Below are 22,449 nucleotides of genomic sequence, written 5' to 3' on the forward strand. Positions count from 1 at the left end.
TGAGATTAGTGGGATTTGATTTTCAGGTTGTTTTTCTTTCTAAAATATTAGTTGGACTCTTTAGACTTATCACTCAACAGATTCACAGCAAATGGAAAGATATACAGTAAGAACATTCGAGGGGAGGAATTAGAAACCACTCAAAAATCCAGAGAAAAAAAGCCAAAGAAAACACACAAATATCACCTTTTCTCTAGACTCAGGCCATTCTTCTTTCTTATTTGTGTCAAACACCAGATTATGATAAAAACTATTGCCTCTAAGAATGCATGAAGACAATGTAATGTTCCACAGGACAAAAGAAAAGTTTCTGCACAACATATAAATTTGACAGTCAAAGGCAAGAGTAGAAGAAAAATATTTAAATCAATAAAACTGCACCTATAATTAAAGTACAGTAGACATGAGTATTATAAGACTTTGTCTATTTCTTCTGAACTTTTCTACTGCACAGAATCTTGCTAGTACCGAGAAAGAACAGATGTACTATGTCCTCATTTTCCAGTGCTCCCATAACACATTCCATTAATCAAATTTGAAAGAAGGTACTTGTAGCATATGCTCAGATAATTAATAAAACTCTTCTCAGAGAGTAATCATCAGTTGTTCCCTGTCAAATAGGAAGATGCTATAAAGGAAAGGCCTACAAGAATCAGAAAATAATTTGGTAACCTACATTACCAAAGTTACCAAAATAACTAAGATGATAGATAAAATGCAAGAACAACATTAGGGGAGGGAGGGAGGACGTGAAAGGACAGGACTAGGATTCAGGATCAACTTGATACACTGAATAAGCTTTCTAAAATCAATAAGATAAAATTCAGTAACAGTACTACAAACATGACACATAGGGTTAAAATAAAAAAGGATAGAAAGAAAATCTAAAACAGACAACAGCTTGCAAAAAATTTAAACATGATACATGTTAGAGGTCAAAATTGGTATTCAAAGTCAATACAAGACTACAAAGCCCACTGCCAGATATTTTGTTTGGCACTGGCAAAGCCTCAGGCAAACACAGAGCTGATTGGGTGTCCTACTAAAGCCTCTCCACATCATAAGTCACATAAGAATAAAAGCTCTTAACTTCTACAGGCAATATACTGTAATGCTTTAGCATCACTAAGGCATTTTGCTCCCTCCACAGACTAACTTAAATATCTTTCCACCGAAATTTAAGATCCATTTACTCTCGGTAGGACACAGAAACTTTATTTCTTTAGTCTCTACAAGTATGTCTAACATGTCAAGACTGCACGGTATTTTGTTGCCTTCAGACTTCATACACAGGTCAATGCCTCCAAACTTTCACTGAAGGTTTCACCGTCTGCATTTCTGAATCATTCTTATTGGTCTCTTTTGAAATGCTTTTACTGGTTAACATATTTTCCTTGAGTACCACCTTGAAAACTTGACGCTGTCCTTGTCCTATCAATGAGCTGAGTAGAGCAGAAAATTCTGTACATTTCACTTTGCTAGTTTTTTTTTTTGTTTGCTTCCTAGTCATATGAAAATGCTGATTTACCTGCTATTTGTAACAACCACAATCCTTTCTCTGGGAACTCACTACCTACTCAGTTACTACCTATTTTTTATTTTTGTCAGTTGAGTATTTCTGCTTCCATATTATTACTTTGTATATTTGCTGTATTATATTACAAGTAGCCTTCAGAAAGCAGGAGCAATGATCACATGAAAAGACAACTAACTTTTCATAGAGCACTTGTCACCCACAGCTTGGTCATAGCAACACATACAGTGAGTATACTATTCTATCATAACAAAAGGTCTTATGTCATATCTTTAAAAAAAAAAAAAAAAAAAAAAAAAAAAAAAGAATATGCAGTTTGGTTAGTTTACCTGAGAATGGTCAGAGGGAAGTTCTGAGTAAAGGGAAACATGGGCATGAGCAGTAAAAGCCATTGGAAAAATTTGCCACAATCAATGCTAAAAATAGATGATATAAATAATACTAGAATTAAATGTCTACACAAATGCAAAAAGTAACAACAGAATTAAGGGCCTATAAAAGCTTGTGATCTCCTGCAATACACTCTGACAACAGGTTAGGCAAGTACTAATTAGAGCTTCAGAAAATCTGCACCTCATGAACTTCAGACCAACTTCAAATTAAGCCAAGATTGTCAGTTTTTATATGGTTGGATCAACTCTACAGCATAAAAACAAATGTTAACAAAAAATAATTTCATTTTTTGACACTGCATACTACAAAAGTTACTAAACAAAGGACTGTGTCTTGCCTCTTCCTCTGAGCTGCCTTGTTTGGCTCTCCTTTCTTCTCTTTCTTTTTCCATGTAAGGAATAAGGTGGCTAACTGCTTTCTTCATAACTCGAGCAGACTTTATCACCTGCACAGATAAATGGAAGAAAAAAAAAAAAAGAGGGAGAAAAATCAATAGCAAAGATAAAATACAGGAATACCCTAAAATCCATTCAGACAACAAAACTTTTTTGCAAACCTAGATTCCATCTTGGCAGAGCATTGTTTGGTAATAGGCTGCTAGCTGTGAAATCTCTTTGATCGCTCACAACAGAATGAAAAGCTACAAACAAGTCCAGATTTAGGTACTAAGCGTGGCAGCCTGCTTGTAATCAAATGATATTTTACTTGGATCTTTTTTCCCCTTTTGCTCTTTATCATGGGCCCAGATTTAAGACTACACTTTAAATAAAGCAAAAAGCCTCAGAGAGAAAAAGAAGAAAAATGCAAAGATATATAAAAAAAAAAAAATCAACTTCCAAAGTACAAAAGAAACAGGGCCACTTTCTGGCAGTATCTGCATTTTCACAATTCAAGTACTATGTCTGAAAAAAGAAACAGCATAGAATGTTTAGTTTTTGCCAAATTTTAAAACTCATTACATAATATTCTACTTACCTGAGGCAGAAACATCTTCCCAGCACCAAAAAGATCACCAACAATTTTCATGCCATTCATCAAAGGCCCTTCAATTACATTTAGAGGTCTAGGGTATTTTTCCAGATTTAATCTTGCTTCTTCTGTATCTGCAGTGACATACTTCTCTATGCCCTGAGTAAGAAAAAGAAAAGCTTTTATCATTCTAAAATAAAAAAACAAACTTATATTTAGCTGCCATCATACGAGGAAAAAAAAAAAAAAAAAAAACAACCAACCACCACAAAACCCAAAACAAAACAACCCCACACAAAAAAATAACCTTAGGTATTTCTAGACTTTAAGAGCAACTCAAATGTGTAACTACAGTAAGTTTCCTTACCAAGCAAAAGACTATAGTTCTGGGGAACAAGTTATTCCAAGTAATCATATCCAGTATTAGTGGGTTTATTTTTCTAAATCATATCGTAACAGAACCACGCATTTACATGAAAAGCTCCCTCAGCACAAGTGCAACTCAGTGCAGTTTTGTTAAACCACACACACTAAAAAACCTCTACCAGAAACAAACAACAACTAAAAAAAAACAACACCAAACCACCCAAAGCATGTTCTAACACCAGCCAGAATAAGACTTTAAAAGTCATGGACATCAATTTCTGAAGTTTAAAGAAAAATCACAGTAATTCTTTGTTCATTACTTTATTTAATTGGTGTTTATTCTTAATAACTTTTAAAACAATAGCAGCTGGGAAGTTTTTAAGACAAGAGTAGTCCTTATAGAATAGGAGCTGAAATTATACATCTCTAAAAGCCATGGACCATTCGCTTGGGTAGGACAACCTTCTGCACATACTCACTTTTACAAGAGCATATTCCAGTCTTTCCTCCACAGTGCTGTTCCGCCATTCATCAGTTTGTATCACTTTTTTTCCTCCTTGGGCATGATTCTGAACAGAAAAATAGACTTCCACAGGAGCTTATCAGCACAAAAGCTACATCTATGGATTTCACTTTTAAAGAAATGGAGATAACTAAGCACTGACCCACAAAATAATTTCAGATTATTCTAAAATGTTTCTTGTTCATATATACATGCAAACCACACTGCAAACACACATGATGTATTGCAAACACTTCGTAGGTTTATATCCCAGAGAGTACTGACCTCAGCAAAGATGTAAACAAAGTGGAAGTGAAGGTGTGGAAAGGGAAGAGTTCTAGTAACTTTCACACTCCTAAAAAATGATGGAATTATTAATCCTTTGGGTTTTAATTCTGGGAATGTAATTCACATTGATTTCTGACCCACACATGACACTTCATGTTAAAAACCTAATTAATTTGGCATAATTCAGTTACTGCTGCAATAGGTTATGTTACTCCATATCACAGATACGTTTTTCAATCTGAAGATCTACAAGAACTACTGTTTGTCATCCACATACATAGGTGGGCTCCAATCCTCACATACTCTGCCTCATAATCCGGTGGCTTATAAACTGGAAATCTTAATGTCTTTTACTAACATTACCATGACAGGATCTCAAAATTACCTAACAGCTGATCCTCACTGACATGAGTAACTTGAACTGGAAGCCAGGATATTGACCTTTTACATATACTCCAAGCAAGCTATCACCACTAGTGAGATAGGTTTACTCTCTGCCTCTCACAGCATGCTTTCCAATTATGCTCCAGCTCCACAATTTGATTTGGCTGTGGGTTGGCCATTCCCGATTTTATTTTCTTGGATCTTTTATGGCAACTTTAAAATCTGATGGGCTCAATCTGTTACAGAGTTTACATTTTATTCTATACTAATAATGCAACTACTTGTAGCAGCAGCAGCAACTTCTAATACTTACCTTTGGATTGACAGACATGTATTTCAGAGGCTCATTTAGCTATCACCAGCATTAAAGCCCAGGTGTTAAGCTAAAAGCTATTCAAAATTTAAAATTTGAAGTTACCTGAGCATAATGTAGAAGCTTCTCTGTCGCATCGGGATCTTTGTTCCAGATTAGATTCTCACATAGCTGTAGCAATTCCTTGTGGATGTCATCATACACCGGCAGATTCCCAGCATTCACAATTCCCATATCCATGCCACACTAAAAAAAAACAAAACAAAACAAACAAAAAAACCCACCATCATACAGGAATTCCCCCCAAACAGAGCTGTCAGATGCAGCATTGCATTTGCCAAGCACAAATATATGGAAGCCAACACATATCATACCCGAATTGCATGGTATAGGAACACCCCATGCATTGCTTCTCGAATGGCATCCATTCCTCGAAAGGAGAAAGACAGATTGGAAAGACCCCCACTTATTCTGACACCTGGCAGTGTTTCCTGTGGGAATTGCACACAGTGTTTTAGAAAAAAAGCTTTCCAAAAAAGAAACTTAAGCACAGCATTCAGTCATAAAAGAGCTGGGCACCTCAGTGATGATGCACTGGCTATGCACCCTTTTCCCTGTTCCAGATCCTTCTAATTATTCGAAGTCAAAGAAAGAAGTTAAAATATCTGCAGGAAAAGCTACAAACAAAAAGGAAAGATCTACTCCAGCTACATGTAAATAACTCCCATCATTCTCATTGGTACTATTCTAAATACACAGGTTGTCCCTCAGGAGCATTCCAGATGTCCCCCTTGCTGAACTACTGTGGCTCTCCCATTCCCCTGACAGGCCTCTCCTCTTGAAACAGGAGGGGTGACAAAATATCCTGTGAAGGTGTTCAAACCCTAGACTGCTACTGACAGAGCATCTCCAGACTGATCTAGTTGGCTGCTTAGCTGTATTCAGGCGATTTTCTTCATTATTGTTCTTTCTTACACAAATTTTATCTAAATAAAAGGTCAGGTAATGGCACAAAACTGCACCAGTAACTGAAATTACGTTAAAAGGACAACCTTTGCAAGCCTTCAAAGAAAACCTTTGGCTAGAACAATGAATGCAATTATTACTTTCTTTAATTAATATAGTATTAAAGTTAAAGTAACATTAAAGTTAACAGATTGAAAAATATTAATCAAAGTATTTAAAACTGTTCTGGAAATACAGCAATACTGGGAACTGGCTCCACTCCAGGTGAATAGTCCCCGTGGTACTTTAAAATGGCTGTTATTTGCAGTGATGATTTTTGTTGGTGGTGCTGGTAGTCTTTGTTTGCTTTCCTTTTAAATAACCCCAATAAAATACTTTGAGTTAAAATAAGCTTAAAACTCACTTTTATGGTTTTAGTAGCATTGATAAAATTAATGGCATATAGGTTATGTTCTTCCATTCCAGTCCCTATGGTCAAAATATTAGGGTCAAATATTATATCATTTGGATTGAAGTGTACTTTTTCCACAAGGAGGTGGTATGCTCTGGAGCAGATTGCAATCTTGGTTTCTGTTTCTGTTGCCTGGTGAAGAAAAAGAATTCTGATGTGAAAGTTACACACAGCACAAAATATAAAGCCTGCCAGAAATCATTTACAATTAAACTGGCTCAAGAATACAGAATCCCAGTCTCAATATCATAAGCATTAGAAAACAAATACAAGATTTTAATTATTTCTTTTTTTAACTAAAGACATCACTAACACCCCACCTTCATTAGAGCTTTGATTGAACTTACTGAAAATAATTTTGCTCCTATTCCACCATCTGATGTGAAGTTTAATATGCGTTTTTTAAAATGACTAAATGAATCCAGAGATTCCATTCATATTCAAAACTCAGTTTCTGAACTAAAAGAAATATTATCTGAAGGAAGGAAGCATAGTGGAAGAGCAAGAGACATATCTGTGCTAGCAGAACTACCTCTGAAGCAGAACGAAGTTCCTCAAGCATGCAATCAGTAAAAGAAACACCTACTAAGACTACATATAAATCTCTTTATATCACCAGTGCCAATGAAACAAAACAACCTTGTCTTGCAGAGGAGTAAGGAAGACTTACACTCCAAAAAAAAAAAAAAAAAAAAGCCTTCCTGTAACACTCACCTGACCAACTTCATCAAAAGCCATGACAACCACAGCTGCCCCATACAATTTGATTTTCTTTGCTTTCTCTAGAAAGTCTTCTTCACCTTCCTTCAGACTGATGCTGTTTACAATGCATTTTCCTTGGCAGCATTTCAAGCCAGCTTCAATCACTGAAAAATTTGAAGAATCAATGCATAGTGGCACCTATAAAGAACAGAAAGATGAACAATGGGATACATACAAGTTATGAGTTTAGTGTTTCATATCTTGTTTGCTTTATTTGGACATAAAAATGCACACACATTTACCAGCATTTATGAATACCAAATTTTCAGACGGTGTTTGTAGATACCCTTTTTTTAAACACAAAACTCAGAGCAAGTTTAACTCAAGAATTTCTATGACAATTCCTTTATACTCATAACTGCTGCAAGAGCAACCTATACTAAGTTGCTCTAACTAATGAAAAAGAATGGCATACGCCTAGCTGAAATTGGATACAGATTGTTAAAATCTCAATTCCCTTCAGACGCCTTCCCTACTAAGATACCTTTCTGCCACTGGGTAACATCTATATCTGAGTGTTAAGCATCTAAACTGGATAATAAATGAAAATTTTCTGAAAGGCAAATTCCAACTCAAAGTGATCTCTACTGTAGTGTGCTTTGGAGTGACTCCATTACAACCTTTGCAATATCAGGTTCTGAAGAAATCAAGTTACAAAATCTAGTCATTGCAGAAGGTCCATCCAGCATCCCATCATCCATATTGATGTCAAGAATCTGGGCTCCCATCTCAACTTGGGATTTGGCTACAGTCAGGGCTTCCTAAAGAAGAGATTTTAAACCAAAAAGCAGTCAGCAGAATACAGCCTACTCATTCTCACCATCACATTTAACTTCTCCAAAATAAATGCATAGATCTACAAATTATCAAAATAAAAAAAATAGGAGTTTACAGGACAGTCCAAAAAATAATAAGGAAGTGACTTATTATATACAGCAGTGTAACAAAAGTTGCTAGCACAGCACAACTGATAACTACTTTGTTCACAAAAACATGACAACGTAAATTTAATGTGGCATTGATTTTAGACAGCTGGTCATACACGTAATTGAAAGAGCTAAGATTTGCATGGTAACAAGGACTTCTGATTGCACATGATTACAGGAAAACAGACTCTGTGACAGTATCGAATAAGGGTCTTCGGCATCACAAGCTACACTCTTTTATAACACAGAGTAGTTTATTTTTGGAGGTTATTTGGCATTTTTTTCCATCTGCAGAATCATCACCAAGCATTGAGAAACTAAAACTTCCCCTTCAGACCAAATATCCAGGACTCTCAGCTCCCTTTCTCTTTTTTAGTCACTATAACAGGCAAGAAAAAAAAAGTTTTACAGCTGTTCATGGACCCTGACAACCAGTGTTTGAAGTTTTCCATATTAAATAGGTCAAACCTGCTTCATGACTTCTAAGAGCTTAAGAGTCAGACTTTCTAACAAGCAAACTAAGGCTTTAGTTTTGATTGCATCAAGAGCAAAGCATACTTCAGGGCAGAATCTCAGCTGCCAAGAAATGTTATTCTACTGCTTGTTTGAATGTAACAGTAACAACTGACACACTTAAAGAATGAGCCCTCTGGTCTTCACATTCCTGCCCTTCCGCTGTTTCAAGATACCAATTACTGTCTAAACATCTTTTTCTGTAACAACTCTCATTTAGCATGGTGGATCAAAGTATATACACATCAGATGCAAACAAAACGCTGACCAGATCGGAGATTAGATGGAAATAAAGAGGGCTGCACAGTACTGCAAACTATTCCAAATCAGACATACTGCACAGGTTGGAAGTAAGAGCAATTTCCTCTCCTCTGCAAATCTGCTCCTAGATACAGCACCGTATATTGTGTAGACTGGTCTGCTGAACAGTTTAATTCAAAATGTAAAGTCATGTTTACTGTAACACTTATCAAAGCAAACTAACAAAAAAAGTTTGTAAGGCTGCTCTTGCACAATTAATTAGGAGCCAGTAAGCTCAGAAGCAAAGGGTAGTAAGAAAATTCATTCTCCTTGTTTTCTTACTTTTGTAGAATGGCACTTTTTGCCAGCAAAACAAACTACTAATAACACAATACAATGGAATAACGAAAAAGCATAAATAAATTGAGAACACCATCTATTAAAATTGTTAAAATTTGTACTTCATAGTTGCCTGCCATGATGAGTGTAGCAAACTTCCGTGATCCTGCAACATTGCAGCGTTCGCCAATATTAACAAAGTTGGTGTATGGCCCAATCCTGAATGGCTCCAGACCTTGAAAAGATATTTTTGAACATATTTGCAAAAATATAAAAGAAAACACTGCACGAAAAACAATAGCATTCATCTATGCCATAAATCAGAAGTTTCTATTACTTTAATAGTGATTTCTCAGCACACCAGGGCATGCACAGGTCTACTGAACAACTGGCAATGAGATACAACAAAGCAACTTCCAGCAAACACCAAATGTTTCTGTTCTTCCTCAATGATTCATCCAATCAACAAGACATACGAGGACAAGTGGAAATAGAACAGGGAAGATTTAGATTGGATATAAGGAAGACATTTAATACAATAAGAGTGGTGAGGCACTGGTACCAGTTACCCAGAAATGAGGTTGATGTCCTGTCCTTAGAGACACCCAAAATCAGGCTGGATGGGACTCTGAGCACCCAATCTAGCTGTAGATGACCCTATTCATTGCAGGGGAGTTGGACTAGATGGTCTTTAAAGGTCCCTTCCAACTCACAATTCTATGATAATCTGTCCAAAATAAATGTCACAAAGCAATGATCCTCTGGGCTTCTGTGCATATGCAGATACACACACAACTTGTCTCAGTTTCTTACTACATTATCTCATGATAACATGACCAGAGAAAGAGCCCACTGAACTGGCAGAGAAACAAGGACATCTCTTATCCAAAATCCTAAATTCAGAATAAACCAGCCAAGGAGGAACTTTGCATAGCAGGTAACTCAGAGACAAGCAAACTTTATGGCAGAACAGAGTAGGCTACTAGATGAAATCATGAGCTAATCGTGATTTAATTTATAACAAAGTAATTTACCTATATGGAAGGAACTGTTTAAATTGAAGACTTCAGAGAAAGGCTCATTAACATACAGACTCAGCTTTATCTAAAACAAAAGATGTTCTAGATCTGTGTTACTGCAACGCTATCCCAGTACAAGTGTCCCCACACCCGAGGCAAAAAAGGGCCGCTGCCTCACAGCAGGTGAACAAGGATCTCTTCCCAACTCTGTCACCAGCTACAGTCAGATTACCTGATTTCTCTCAGCTTATCTTTAGTTCGCAGTGCAGGAGAGTTAAAGATACTCAACACTACAAAATATTTGAGATTTTCTGAGTAAAATTTGTTGGCTTGATTATATTATACAATAAATATAAGTTACAATAATGCAATAAGTACGATTTAGATAAACTTGTACATTGTAAGCTTGCTGGATTCGGTTAGAATCAGAAACTCATAGTGCCATTCCGATCAGGAGAAAACAGTTTAATTAATGTATAAAGTAAGGCTGCTTGAGTTATAAAGCCACATCCTATTATACCTGACAGCAGCATATATCCTTGAGAGAGAGAAGGTGGAACACGAGGCTTACATAATTTTACAGCTTCAGCAATTTCCCTGCGTTAGAGAGTGGAAAATAAATAGGAAAGTTTTTGATTAAAATTGAACACTAACCAATACTCAACCGTAATATGCTAGACATATAATAGCCTGTAGCACACAAGACTACTCAGCACGTTTCACTTTGTGCAGCTAAAGTCAAAAACATACTATTAGAAGATCCTATTACCACTATATGCAAGGAACCTACAAAAATAAAGATCTATCAAATACGGAATGCAAAAATATTATGCCAGTGGGAAAATTTATGTAATACCACACCAGCCCTCACTTCAATCATGCTGACTTACTGTATTCCTAATTTACCAAAGCCACATAATTGCCGAGAGAAACAAAAAAAACAAGTGGTAAACATTGTTCTTAGCTGAGATTTTTTTCTTGGATGCTGGAATGACTCATGATGATCATGAGTTACCATCTTTCTCTTTGCTCCAGGCAGAAGTGACACATGCTGTCCTCTACATGCCTCTCAGTTTGTTATCAGAATAAAAATAAACCATAAGAGCCCCTTCTCTTTTAAGCCTAGGTGGAAAAAGGGAAGTTTTTCCACTGACCTACTTATAGTAAGAAAGATGAGAAACGATCTTTCTGAGGGGCCAGGACAATCAACAGAGCTGTTATTCAACATTCCCATTCCACATTCCAAGTTCATAAAAACTGCTCAGCTTTCTGAACGATTTCCCAACAGAAAAGTAGCAACATAGAAGCGCAAATGAATAACAAACACAGATGAACAACATTCCCAGATCTCTTGTTCATACACTCCCCCAGCACACCGCTACAATTTCTTCAACTATCAAAGGAAACCTGAAGTTTTATTACGAGTAAGAGTGCCAGAAAGCACTCAAAGAAAGAACACACAGAGTAATGAAGAAAAGATAGGAAGTCTATTCTATCAAATGGTGAACAAGGAAGAATAATTATAGAACAAGAATCTCAAGAAAATAAAACAGCACAGGTATAATCTCTGTTTGAACCATGTCTCTACTTATTCTTCATGAGACATTACTATGAAAGCCAGGTTCTGCTCCATGTATTGCTTTTTTTTTTTTCTTTTTATAGTCATCCATCTTCCCAGAAAACTGTAAGAAGCCGTGGTATATTGCTCCTCAGAAGCAGCATTTAATTTAATTTCTAGTGCACCTTAAGTCACAGCTCATTAGATACCTGATATGTGCTGGTGTAGTACCACAGCAACCTCCAACTATGTTGACCAAACCATCCAATGCAAAATTCTGCAAAAAGGAGGAAAACAGAGAATTTAATTTTAAGTTAATACAGGCATCTTATAAAAATATATAACACATTTATACGTATATGCACACACACACACATATACTGATATATGCTTTTTCTTTTTTTTTTTCTTCTCCCCCCTAAACTTTAAGCAATTCTGGGGATCACAAGACCAAAAAAAAAAAAAAAAAAAAATAGTTGAAGAAACAAATATTATTTCTGCTCTTTAGAATTTGTTCTGAAATGCGGACACCCAGAGCTACCCAGAAATTCCAACACCTAATTTTAGGAAACTAGATCTGAAACTGGTCTATTTTATAGTGAAGCCCCAGATAAAAACTTACATGAATATCAAAGACCACATGTACTACAGCATAAAATGGAATTAACACGCAACAGATACTGTGTTTTTCCAACACTGGCCACATAGTTCTGTCCTGCACTTATCAAGTAGCACTTGAAAAGACACTTTGCACTGGAACACCTCAAGCATCAGGTATTCTACCCAAACAACTCTGTAAAACTTCACCAAGTTTATAAAAACTACTCAGCTTTTTGAATGACTCCAAAACAGGAAAGTAACCATGTAGAAGCACAGATGAGTAATATCCACAGATAAAGCTGCAAGAAGGCTACTCAAATCAAAGAGAAAACAGTTTTCAGTTTCTTAAGTAGCTTGTCCGAACCCAGTATCCTGAATGCACTATCATTCAATAAACTGTCTATAAAGAATCAAACTGACATTCAGGGCCAAATGAGGAAAAGAAACAGTACTGTAACAAATAAGCACCCAATATAAGCAAAGAACTGTTGTCTACAAGCAGATTAATTATGACACTTTCACAAGAAAAACTGTATACCTTTATGTGCTTTGCAGTCACTTCTGGAGTTTCATCATAACCACCAAAAGTATTGGGAAGACCTTGAAAAATAATTTTCTTTGCATTACAACTTGTTAAAGCCCCCCAGAACAGAACTATATTCCATTAAAGACATACTTTAAAAAGCTACACTTATATGAAGACTAGAATTCCTCATCACACTTGGAATCATTACTCACAGACTATTAATCACACGAGAGAGCATTCTAGATTCACTGTCACAGAACCAACAATAGCTATTTTAAGCAGTTTAGAAAATTGTTAAACTCTTCTTAATGGCAGGAACAGTAATTTCTCAAGGTAGTTCAGCTCTTATATACCATGAGATGCAATTGTTACAGTTCTTCCCCCTCTAAGTATAGCAGCATGCACACATAACACACCTGCATTGGGGTAACAGATGACATATGCTGCTGTACATTTTCCAATTGTTTCAATGAATGGTCTCATTTCAACCGCTCCTAAAGCACAATTTAAGCCAATGCTGAAAGATAAAATTTTAAATACTGTTGGTTTTTTTTTTTTTTTTTAATTAAAATGTCAGATAAAGTTACACACAAGATAAATGAATGTTAGTAGTGAAACAACTGATTCACACAGCCATCTTCAAGAAAACCAGTCTGATCTCCCCTTTCTTTAATTAATTTAATTTCCATCTATAAAACAAACCTGTGCAAAAGGAGAATCATAAGAAACAAGAAAAGGGCAAAGGGGAAGGAGACAAGTCTGAATTGAAATGGGAATAGTAAATCAAAATTCTGTTTCACAATTAAGGAGTAAAGAGACATCATCCTGAAAGCAACTGCATAGAATGATAGAAGGCTTGAGTTGGAAAGGACCTCAAGTATGGAGTTCTAACAGCTACATCAACTACTGCATCAGATTGCCCAGGGCCCTACCAACCTGCCTTAAATATCTCCAGGGACAGCATATCCACAGTCTTTCTGGGAAACCTGTTCCATCACCTCACCACTCTCTTGGTAAAAAAATTTCCCCCAACTTCTAATCTAAAGCTTCCCTCTTTTAGTTTAAAACCACTCTGCCTCATCCTATAAGTATCTACCTGGGTAAAAAGTTGATTTACCTCATGTTTATAAACTTCCTTTAGATATTGGAAGGCCATGATGAGGTCTCCCTGCAGCTTTCTCTTTTTCAGGCTGAACAACTCCAGTTCATTCAGCCTGTCTTTGCAGAAGTGATCCAGCCCCTAGATCATCTTCGTGACCCTCTTCAAAATCTCCACACCTTTTCTGTGTTAGGAGCACCAGACTTGGATGCAGTACACCAGCTGGGGCTTCACGAGGGCAGAGTAGAGAGAGACAATCAACTCCCTGCTGGCCACCTCTCTTCTAATGGAACTCAAGGTACCACTGGCCTTCCGGGCTGCTGACTTATGTTTAGTTTTTCACTCAGCAGGACCTCTAAGTTATATTCAGTAGGGCTACTCTTGAGGAGTTCTTCTCCCAGTCTTCATACATATCTGGGATTATCTTGACCCAAGTGCAAATCCTTGCACTTTGCTTCGTTGAACCTCATTAGGTTCACAAGAGCCCACCTTTTGAATTTATCAAGGTCCCTCTGGATGGCATCTCTTCCTTCTGCTTTATAAACTGTACAGCTCAGCTTAGTGCCACCATTAAACTTGCTGAAAGTGCACTCAATCCCACCATCCATGTCATTGATAAAGATGTTAAAGGGTAGTGATCCCAAGATGGACCCCTGGGGGACACCGCTCATTAATGGCCTTCACCTGGACACAAATCCACTGACCACAGCCCTCTGACTGCAACCTTGCAATCCATTCCTTCTCCATCAAATAGCATACCCTTCAAATTCTCCAATTCAGAGGTAAGGATGTGGTGGGGGAACATGTTAAAGGCTTTGTAAAAGTCCTGGTAGATGACATGAGTTGTCTTCTCTTTGTCCACCAGTATTGTCACTCCACCACAGAAGGCCATCAGATTGGTCCTTCCCTGACCTTCCCTCAGTGAAGCCATGCTGGCTGTCTTGGATCACCCACTTGTTCCTCATGCCTTAACATGTTTTCCAGGAGTGTCTGCTCCATGATCTTCCTGGGCACAGAAGTGAGGCTCACCAGCCCGTAGTTCCTCAGGTCCTCCTTCCTCTCCTTCCTGTAAATGGGAGTGATGCCTTCTTTTTTTCAGTCCCCTGGGACTTTTCAAACATGATGGCAAGTGGCTTGGCAACCACATCAGCCAGCTCCCTTAGAACCCTGGGATGCATGTCATCCAGCTCCATGGAATTGTGCACATCCAGTCTCATGAGTTGGTCACAATCCTTACAGTGGGGAGGTGTTTGCTGCCCCATTTCCCACCTACATGTTCAGGAATGTGGGATTCCTGGCTCCCAGTGAAGACTGAGGCAAATAACTCATTGAGTACCTCAGCCTTATCCGTATCTGTTACAGCCAGTTCTCCTTTCTCATTTAGCAGAGAAGGTATGCTGTCTTTGGCCTGTCTCTTCTGACATATTTACCCGAAGAGTCCCTTCTTATTTTTAACATCCGTTACCAAGTTCAGTTCAAACTACAGCAACATACCTATTTTCTAAATGCAAAAGAGAACATGTGTAATGAGAACAACAGACTGAAAAAGAGCCTTGTTCTAAGGAATAAAAAAAAAAGGTTGGAAGAGGAAGAATTGCTTCAAGCCACGAACTCAATAATTCTGCTTAGAAATTATACATAAATTATGTCAACTTTGGAAGACACTGAGTGCATCCCCCAGGACACCTCAAAGCAGCACTAAGTTTGGGCAACTGAATCTGCTCAGCACATTATTTTACATCTTAGTGACGCAGATAGAACTACAGCTTCTGCTGTAGTCTTTGCGTGACTAAAGCTCTCACAATTCTACTGACATAAGTGGAACAATCATGTTTTCCTTCATTCAGCCACACATACAAAAATGCAGTTTTTACTCAAAATGTCTGTATTGATATTAGAAGCGAAAATTTATATTTCAGAAAGTACATAAGAGATCTTTTTCATTGTGATCCTGGTTTCTAGAAACCATCCTAAAAGCACAGTAAAACCTGAAAGATGTTTACAGTGCTGCTGAAAGAAGTAATAATCATCACAACATCATCCTGAATTTTATCTCCCTTCCTTGCTCGTTGCTTCATATAAGTGATACATCAGCTTCTGTGAAAGCTAAGACTGCAGAGTGCCCTTGGGACCAGAACAAACACCACATGAGAGTCCTGAACTCAGGATATATCTTAACACAGTAGCAATAACACAAACAAAACTCATTCCACACCTGAGCTTCCTTTGCAGCACGCATCTGGCAACACATCCTTCAGCACTTATAGTAACAGTTCACGCATTTCTCAGCCGCTATCTTGTCAACTAAACAGAGGACACATGTTTTAGGCAGACCCCAAACCAAACCGACTGAAGGACAATGCATCACCCTGAACAAGAAATACAAAACCAAAAAGGAAATATGTGAACAGGCCCCTACAAGCATGAACATGATTCCTAGGATACTATGTCTGATCAGCTTTTTCCTAAACCCTGAAGACTCGCAATCTCAATCTGCCAAGATGAACTGTTAAATGCAGTCTGCTCCCACAACTAAGAACCTTCTGCCACAGTGCTGTGTAGCAGCCTTTGCACAAATGGGAAACAAGCCCTAAGCATTCAGACATATAAGATAGCTTTATTTAACAAATTTATTTAACAAATCCTTAATTTCTGCTCCAGTGCCCTTCTCTGCCCTTCAGAGAGAAGACAGTTACGAGCAATCTTATCTGAGATAGACATATGCCAAATACATATCACTAAACTGTGATGCTGAGCAAAAGAGTCAACTACTACTCTGTTCCAAGAGGCTCCATATGTTACTTCTGGAGCACCGTCTGGTCTGGGAAAGTGAAGCCTCAAGGGCAGTCAGTAAAACTGTGAATGCAGTCTTCTGCTTTTGTATCACTGAGATGACAGATTGTGCATTTTCACTGGAATTTTGTTGTAAAAACAAACAATGGCTCATCACAACGTGCATAGTATGCACTGCTAATACCGAATTACATATTTTAAGTAAAATAACTTAGGAAAAAATATATATTTTCTTCATAAATTTGTGTGAGAAGAACCAACCTGAAAGAAAAAGTAGAAGAAAGTAGAAAAGTAGAAAAAGAATAGAAACACAGAATAGAGAAATAGGAAATAGTATTCAAATTAATATGCAAGACTTTGTACAATGGCCAAAATCTGCTACTAGTATGCATCTTCATAAGTCTTAATCTCATACTTTTTTTTTTTTTTTCCTTCTGGCCTCAACAGATAAGAACAGGAGTTAAGCGGTAGAGTCAGGAGCTCTCAAAACCAAAATGCACATCTTGGAGAAAAACACAATTTTGTAAAAATTCAGTAAAAAGAACACTGGAATGAAATCTCACTATTTTGTCTTGCGATCCATCCTGAGATATTTTGAGCTGACACTGCTTCCCTCTAAGAAGATGTATGTTCTGCCCACCAGGGATTAGCTTCTTGCACAATCTGAGATAGTAAGAGATGCCAGAATTTTTTTTTTTTTTTAAATGCTTCGACCTACTTGTGATTTCCAGGTTGTTACAAACACAGCACACCAAATTATTTACAGCAATGTTTTAAAGTTCAGTGTTCTTTGGAAACATAACTTCTGCTGAGGGAACCATAGCAGAACTAAATAGCAATACACGCGATAAAATTGAAAACTGTTAGTGTAACTTCCATTTCACTATGAACAAGGGGTCAAAATAAGAAAGAATCACATTCTACAAACTACTTACTAAGCAAGAGATACATTTCCTTACCAAAGTGGCTTACTGTGTGAAACACTAATGACGAATGCCTCTCCTGTCTGGCCCGAGAGGGTGCGCCCACTCTTATCTACGATGGTTCCAGAAACCTAATTACCAAGTGAACAGAGAGAAGAATTAAATCAATAAAAGCAAGAATTTAAAAGGCTGAAATGCTGAAAATCAGAACAGATGAACCTATAGTCCACTCAAAGTGATGAGACAACCAAAGTAGGGTTAGGCTTATTTTAATTAGTTGAACACAGCTAAGACTAATTTGATAAAGCCCTGCACATTAAAGTTTCTCCGTTCACAATCACAAAAATGTACTTTTCCAAGACACTGATTTCGTTCATTTCCAGACAGATTTCAGAAGGGTTTACTGAACTACCATCTAGTTCACAAATCTAGCTTATATATACGTAAAATATTAAGTACTATACAAATTACTTACAAATATGGGTCGAGGAGTGTATTCTTCCTCAAACAACTTGTGGAGTGCAAAAAGAGCTGCCTAGAGAAGAATAAATTGCAAAACTATTAACGGGTTTTAGGGGTGGTTCTTCTGTTTGTTGGGATTTTTTGTTTGTTCAGGTAAGCTTTTGTTTTCATTAATATTTTTAGTTACTTTTATGGCTGTTCATGCAACTTGCAACCCCAATACTGCCTGTAATCTCACCACAATCAAGAGGCTTTCTCCTTATCTCTAATATCTTCTAGATTTTCAAACACATTTTGGTAACAGGTATAAAACAAGTATTGTGGGATAACCAAATGAGAACCAGATGCTTGTGAACTCCAAATCACATCAGCACATAGTTCTCCCTCCAGTCTGCAGCACAACCCTTGCCCCAAACACAAGTTATATGTACTACTTTTTGTACACATTCACTGCTCTTGAATCTATCTAGACATACAGTTTGCAAAGAACTTTGACCAACACAAATCTTAACAGTAAAGATTGACATGACCCCTTCAAGTTCCTGAAAATTGCTTGCCTACTTAGGATAAGAACGTTGCACGTGAATATGAACTTCCTTCAGCACAGTGTTAAAACTATGGAGTCCTAGCCAAAACTCCACGATGACGGGTCATATCTGTAAAGGATGAGTCATAACACTGCATGTTAATCAGCCCATGGCAGAAGCCTGAAGAAATGCTGTTTGCTTATCCAGTCTGACTTTTCTATATAGAATTGCAAGTTTTAAGCCCCATAGCAAGTCTATTACTACACTGAATAATTTTAAGAAATATTTTATCCTCCCTATCCTCCTAATCCTCTACTCCTAATTTTTGTTTTTTAAATTTGAAGGCAGTATCAAGTTCCCTCAAAAACAAACAAACAAACAAAAAACCATTGCAAGCTTTCCCACTCCCCCAGTCACATACACTGGACAGCCCCTCTCCAATGTGCACCACAAATATACCAGATTTGCTTATACTGAAGAATAAAAATATCAAATGCATTTGGAGATGTTCTGCAATAGAGCACAGCTCCTGGGAATAAGAGAACAGCTGGTACAAACAGCTAGGAAGATATTAACAGCACATATTGAGAGAAAAATTCTGGAAAAGGCTGTTTTATCATTAAAAAAATATTTCCTTTCTTCATGTTAGTCCTGACACATATTTAATAAGCAGTTGCTGATTGCTCTTTCAAGTACCATATTGAATTTCCTTAGGTAGTACACTAATTATTTATATAACCAATTTATATTTTTTTCCCCACAAGCCTCACCTTGGCATTGGCTGTATCAAAGATGGTTTCTATTAACATGATATCTACTCCTCCATCCAAAAGTCCTTTGGCTTGTTCTGTATAGGCTTCAACCAGTTCATCAAAAGCTATAAAACAGGAATTATGTTTACTTCACCTGGAGGTATCTGTTTCAATCTATCACCCAAATCAAGTAATTTAATGGTTATAAATACTTACTTATGTTCCTGTAATCTGGTCTCTCCACAGATGGTGACACTGAAAGTGTCCTATTTGTTGGACCCATTGATCCAGCAACATATCTCTTAACTCCTAAACCAACATGCAGAAGAAGAAAAATAAAATACAGTACCTCTAGTTCTACAGTGATAGCCTTCTCAAAGCAAAAAAAAAAGATCAAGAACTATCAAACTATTCTTAAACCAGGCCTTTGGTTAACACACAAGATCACCCAGTACAGACAACTTTTTCTGTTTTAATTCTATCCAAGATGTTCAATCCACATATATAAGACAGAAGAATGTCTGTGCAAAAGACAATCATAAGCTATTGGCTCAATTTGTTTTTCTTTTAGTATCACTTTTCTTTGATATACGAAGCCTCACTCAACTACCTATGCACAGCATAGAACTATCCTGGTATTTTTTGTTAAATAACATGATCTGAATGGTCTGGCATGCGTTCGTAAAATTTTAAAAGTGCTGTGTTTCTTTTTCTTTTCTTTTTTTTTTTAAAGCGTATTTCAAATCTTACATTTTTTACTGCATAGGATGAATTACAACAGTAAGATTTTCATCTGCAACAGCACATTAGTTTGAAATAGAATTTGATGCCAGAATACAAGACAAAATTCCTTGTCCTTGAAACACAGAAGTAGAAATGAGTCATAATCTTCTCACACGAAGCCCTGAAAATAGAAGACTGCACATTTACAGGTGTTGGTCAGATATTAAGCAGATTCCAGTATCTGCTGGGTAGAGTCAAACCACGAGATTTGCACCAGAAGTAATTGGTAGTCCACGTTCACATATAATCAGCTATCCTAATTCTGTAAGAATTAAACCTTTCAAACTTACATAACTTATAAGCTGTTCAGTCTGTCTTCTCTAAAACACATCTAGCACATATGCATTGCCTGCAGTCTAAAACAGCCAAGCTCAAGATAGCTTTACTGTAGATCACATTAAGTACCAGATCCTGTAAACATACTGAAATCCCTGTGGTATTAATTATGATACAAAACAGTTGCTATCGCTAAAATGAAGTTTTCATGTCTGCAGACTGTATTCCTCCTCTGGTTAGTAACATCTCAGAGATTGTGGCAAGGCAGGTCAAAACAACAAATGAATAAGAACTTAAGTACAGTTTACCTGTCTGAGCAGTTACATCATCTGCTGCTTTTCTGGCCACTTGTGCAGAGGTTCTGTTTAATCTATATGCCTAGAACAATAACAGACAGTTATAAACAAACCCTGAGCTCAAAACAGTGTAATACACCCTGAAAGAAATACAACTCCTCCATTCTGAAGCTTGCAATACACTCTAAAGACTGCTTATAACAAATTAAACACACAAGTTCCTTTCAAGGCTACGTGATAGAACAGCTTTATACATCTCAGCAAGATAGATGGCTGATCTCATCCCACATGTGTCAGCCTACAGCTGCTTATCAGAACATTTAATTTTGTAAGGTAATAATTAAATCCTTCTGAGTCAACAAAAGCTAAAGAACAGAACTTTGAGGATAAAATTAACCTACTTTTAAACTCAATTTTTATTCAAGTAGCATACTTTCAACTATTTTCTTTTGCAAATCCCTTTGATTTTCAGAACACATACCACAGAGTAGGTATGATATACACAAGATTGAAAGCAATTCCACATTAACACCAACACAACCCTACCCTGTCTGCAACAGACCTCCAGGTCAGAGAGTCAACTGTGCAGACAACACCCAGGAAAAAACACATTTCCATTGTGGCACTTGATACTTCAGAAGCACTGAAGCCTACCAATCACATTCACAGAACTGAGAACTACTGCTCAAACAAAATCTAGGACAGACCATTATTCCCTGTGCTTCCATTAGCAAGAGGCATACCACAACTGTCACACACAGAGAATATAATCGTCCTCCTTCTATTTTTGCAGAAATGAGCTGCAACCCTACCACCTGGCCCAACAGACAGCATGCAGTCAATAAACAGTCTTGACAGACCTGGCAAATAAATTAATTCTGGCTGCTAAGACCAAAATATTAAAAAACATTTAAACATATAATTAATTTAGAGTTCTTACCAAATGCTCAAGGCCATAGTCAGCTTGTGCAACTCGAGTGCTGCTGAAAGTGTTAGTTTCAATGATGTCAGCACCTGCAAGCAAGTATTCCTGAAAAACATGAGAGAGTAAAAAAGTCTCCAAAATTTTCAGAACAGAGCTGGAACAAAGGCAACCTATCTATTTTGTCTCAACCTGTTGAAAAAACAGAGTCACAAATCACCGCCCAAATCAAAGGAGATCAAGTTCTCAAGGCAGTTACTCAGTTCAAGGCATGGGACCAAAGCAACAGAAGCGTTCCATATAATCACCTTCCAGAATTCTAGTGTCAATCACACATTCTATTGACATTTAGTGAACCACCCCAGCTATTAATTTCAGCACCTGAAGAACATTTTGGATTTTTACACAGGGACACAGCAGGGAGTTATCCAGTCACCATCAGCTACCAAGGGCTGCTGTGAGCAGACCTGGGAAAAGCAGCAGTGAAACAACAGCAAACGATTAGAAAATTTATACGTTATGAAGGGAACTTTACAGCACAAGGCAGCATTGTGACAGAATATAAGCTTAGGAGAATTACATTTTGTGCAGATCACATTTAAAGTTTAACTAATGACCCATATTCATGAAATAATTAAGTGTTCAGCTGCTGTTTGGCTGACTAATTACAAGTGAAGTAAACTGAAATCAATGCAAACTGAAATACCTTTTTATATTCTGCCCTTCGTTTTGATAACCTCTCTCAATTGCTTTCCTCCTTTCCTTTCTCATCAGGGTGACATCCGTAACTCTTATGTGATTATCCAACTTTACATTTGGTTTGACCTAAAATATTCAATCTCAAGCTACATCTCTAACACTCTAATAACTATGTGGAATTCAACTGTTAAACCAGCTTTTCTGATTAACAGTACAAGCCCAGCAGCCTACAGAAATTCCAAAGTTCACAATTACAGCTCAGTTGACA

The 22,449-nt window shown here is 37.2% G+C and overlaps 1 protein-coding gene across 1 annotated transcript in view; it reads right to left on the minus strand.

The window, feature by feature from the left end:
• Positions 1-22,449, minus strand: part of MTR (5-methyltetrahydrofolate-homocysteine methyltransferase) — a gene marked incomplete at both ends in the record, with an annotated part of 45,784 nt that overhangs the window by 16,967 nt on the left and 6,368 nt on the right. Inside the window, 19 exons of the mRNA XM_079550088.1 lie at positions 2,265-2,372; positions 2,903-3,055; positions 3,742-3,831; positions 4,855-4,995; positions 5,124-5,240; positions 6,119-6,298; positions 6,881-7,066; positions 7,549-7,689; positions 9,069-9,181; positions 10,486-10,562; positions 11,733-11,800; positions 12,662-12,723; positions 13,066-13,166; positions 17,501-17,595; positions 17,940-17,999; positions 19,224-19,330; positions 19,422-19,514; positions 20,573-20,642; positions 21,501-21,590. Coding sequence (XP_079406214.1) covers positions 2,265-2,372; positions 2,903-3,055; positions 3,742-3,831; positions 4,855-4,995; positions 5,124-5,240; positions 6,119-6,298; positions 6,881-7,066; positions 7,549-7,689; positions 9,069-9,181; positions 10,486-10,562; positions 11,733-11,800; positions 12,662-12,723; positions 13,066-13,166; positions 17,501-17,595; positions 17,940-17,999; positions 19,224-19,330; positions 19,422-19,514; positions 20,573-20,642; positions 21,501-21,590 — 2,052 coding nt within the window. The remainder of the gene's footprint in view (positions 1-2,264; positions 2,373-2,902; positions 3,056-3,741; positions 3,832-4,854; positions 4,996-5,123; positions 5,241-6,118; positions 6,299-6,880; positions 7,067-7,548; positions 7,690-9,068; positions 9,182-10,485; positions 10,563-11,732; positions 11,801-12,661; positions 12,724-13,065; positions 13,167-17,500; positions 17,596-17,939; positions 18,000-19,223; positions 19,331-19,421; positions 19,515-20,572; positions 20,643-21,500; positions 21,591-22,449) is intronic.

The sequence above is a fragment of the Tetrao urogallus genome (genome assembly GCF_951394365.1).
Source record: "Tetrao urogallus genome assembly, chromosome: 2".
NCBI lineage: Eukaryota > Metazoa > Chordata > Aves > Galliformes > Phasianidae > Tetrao > Tetrao urogallus.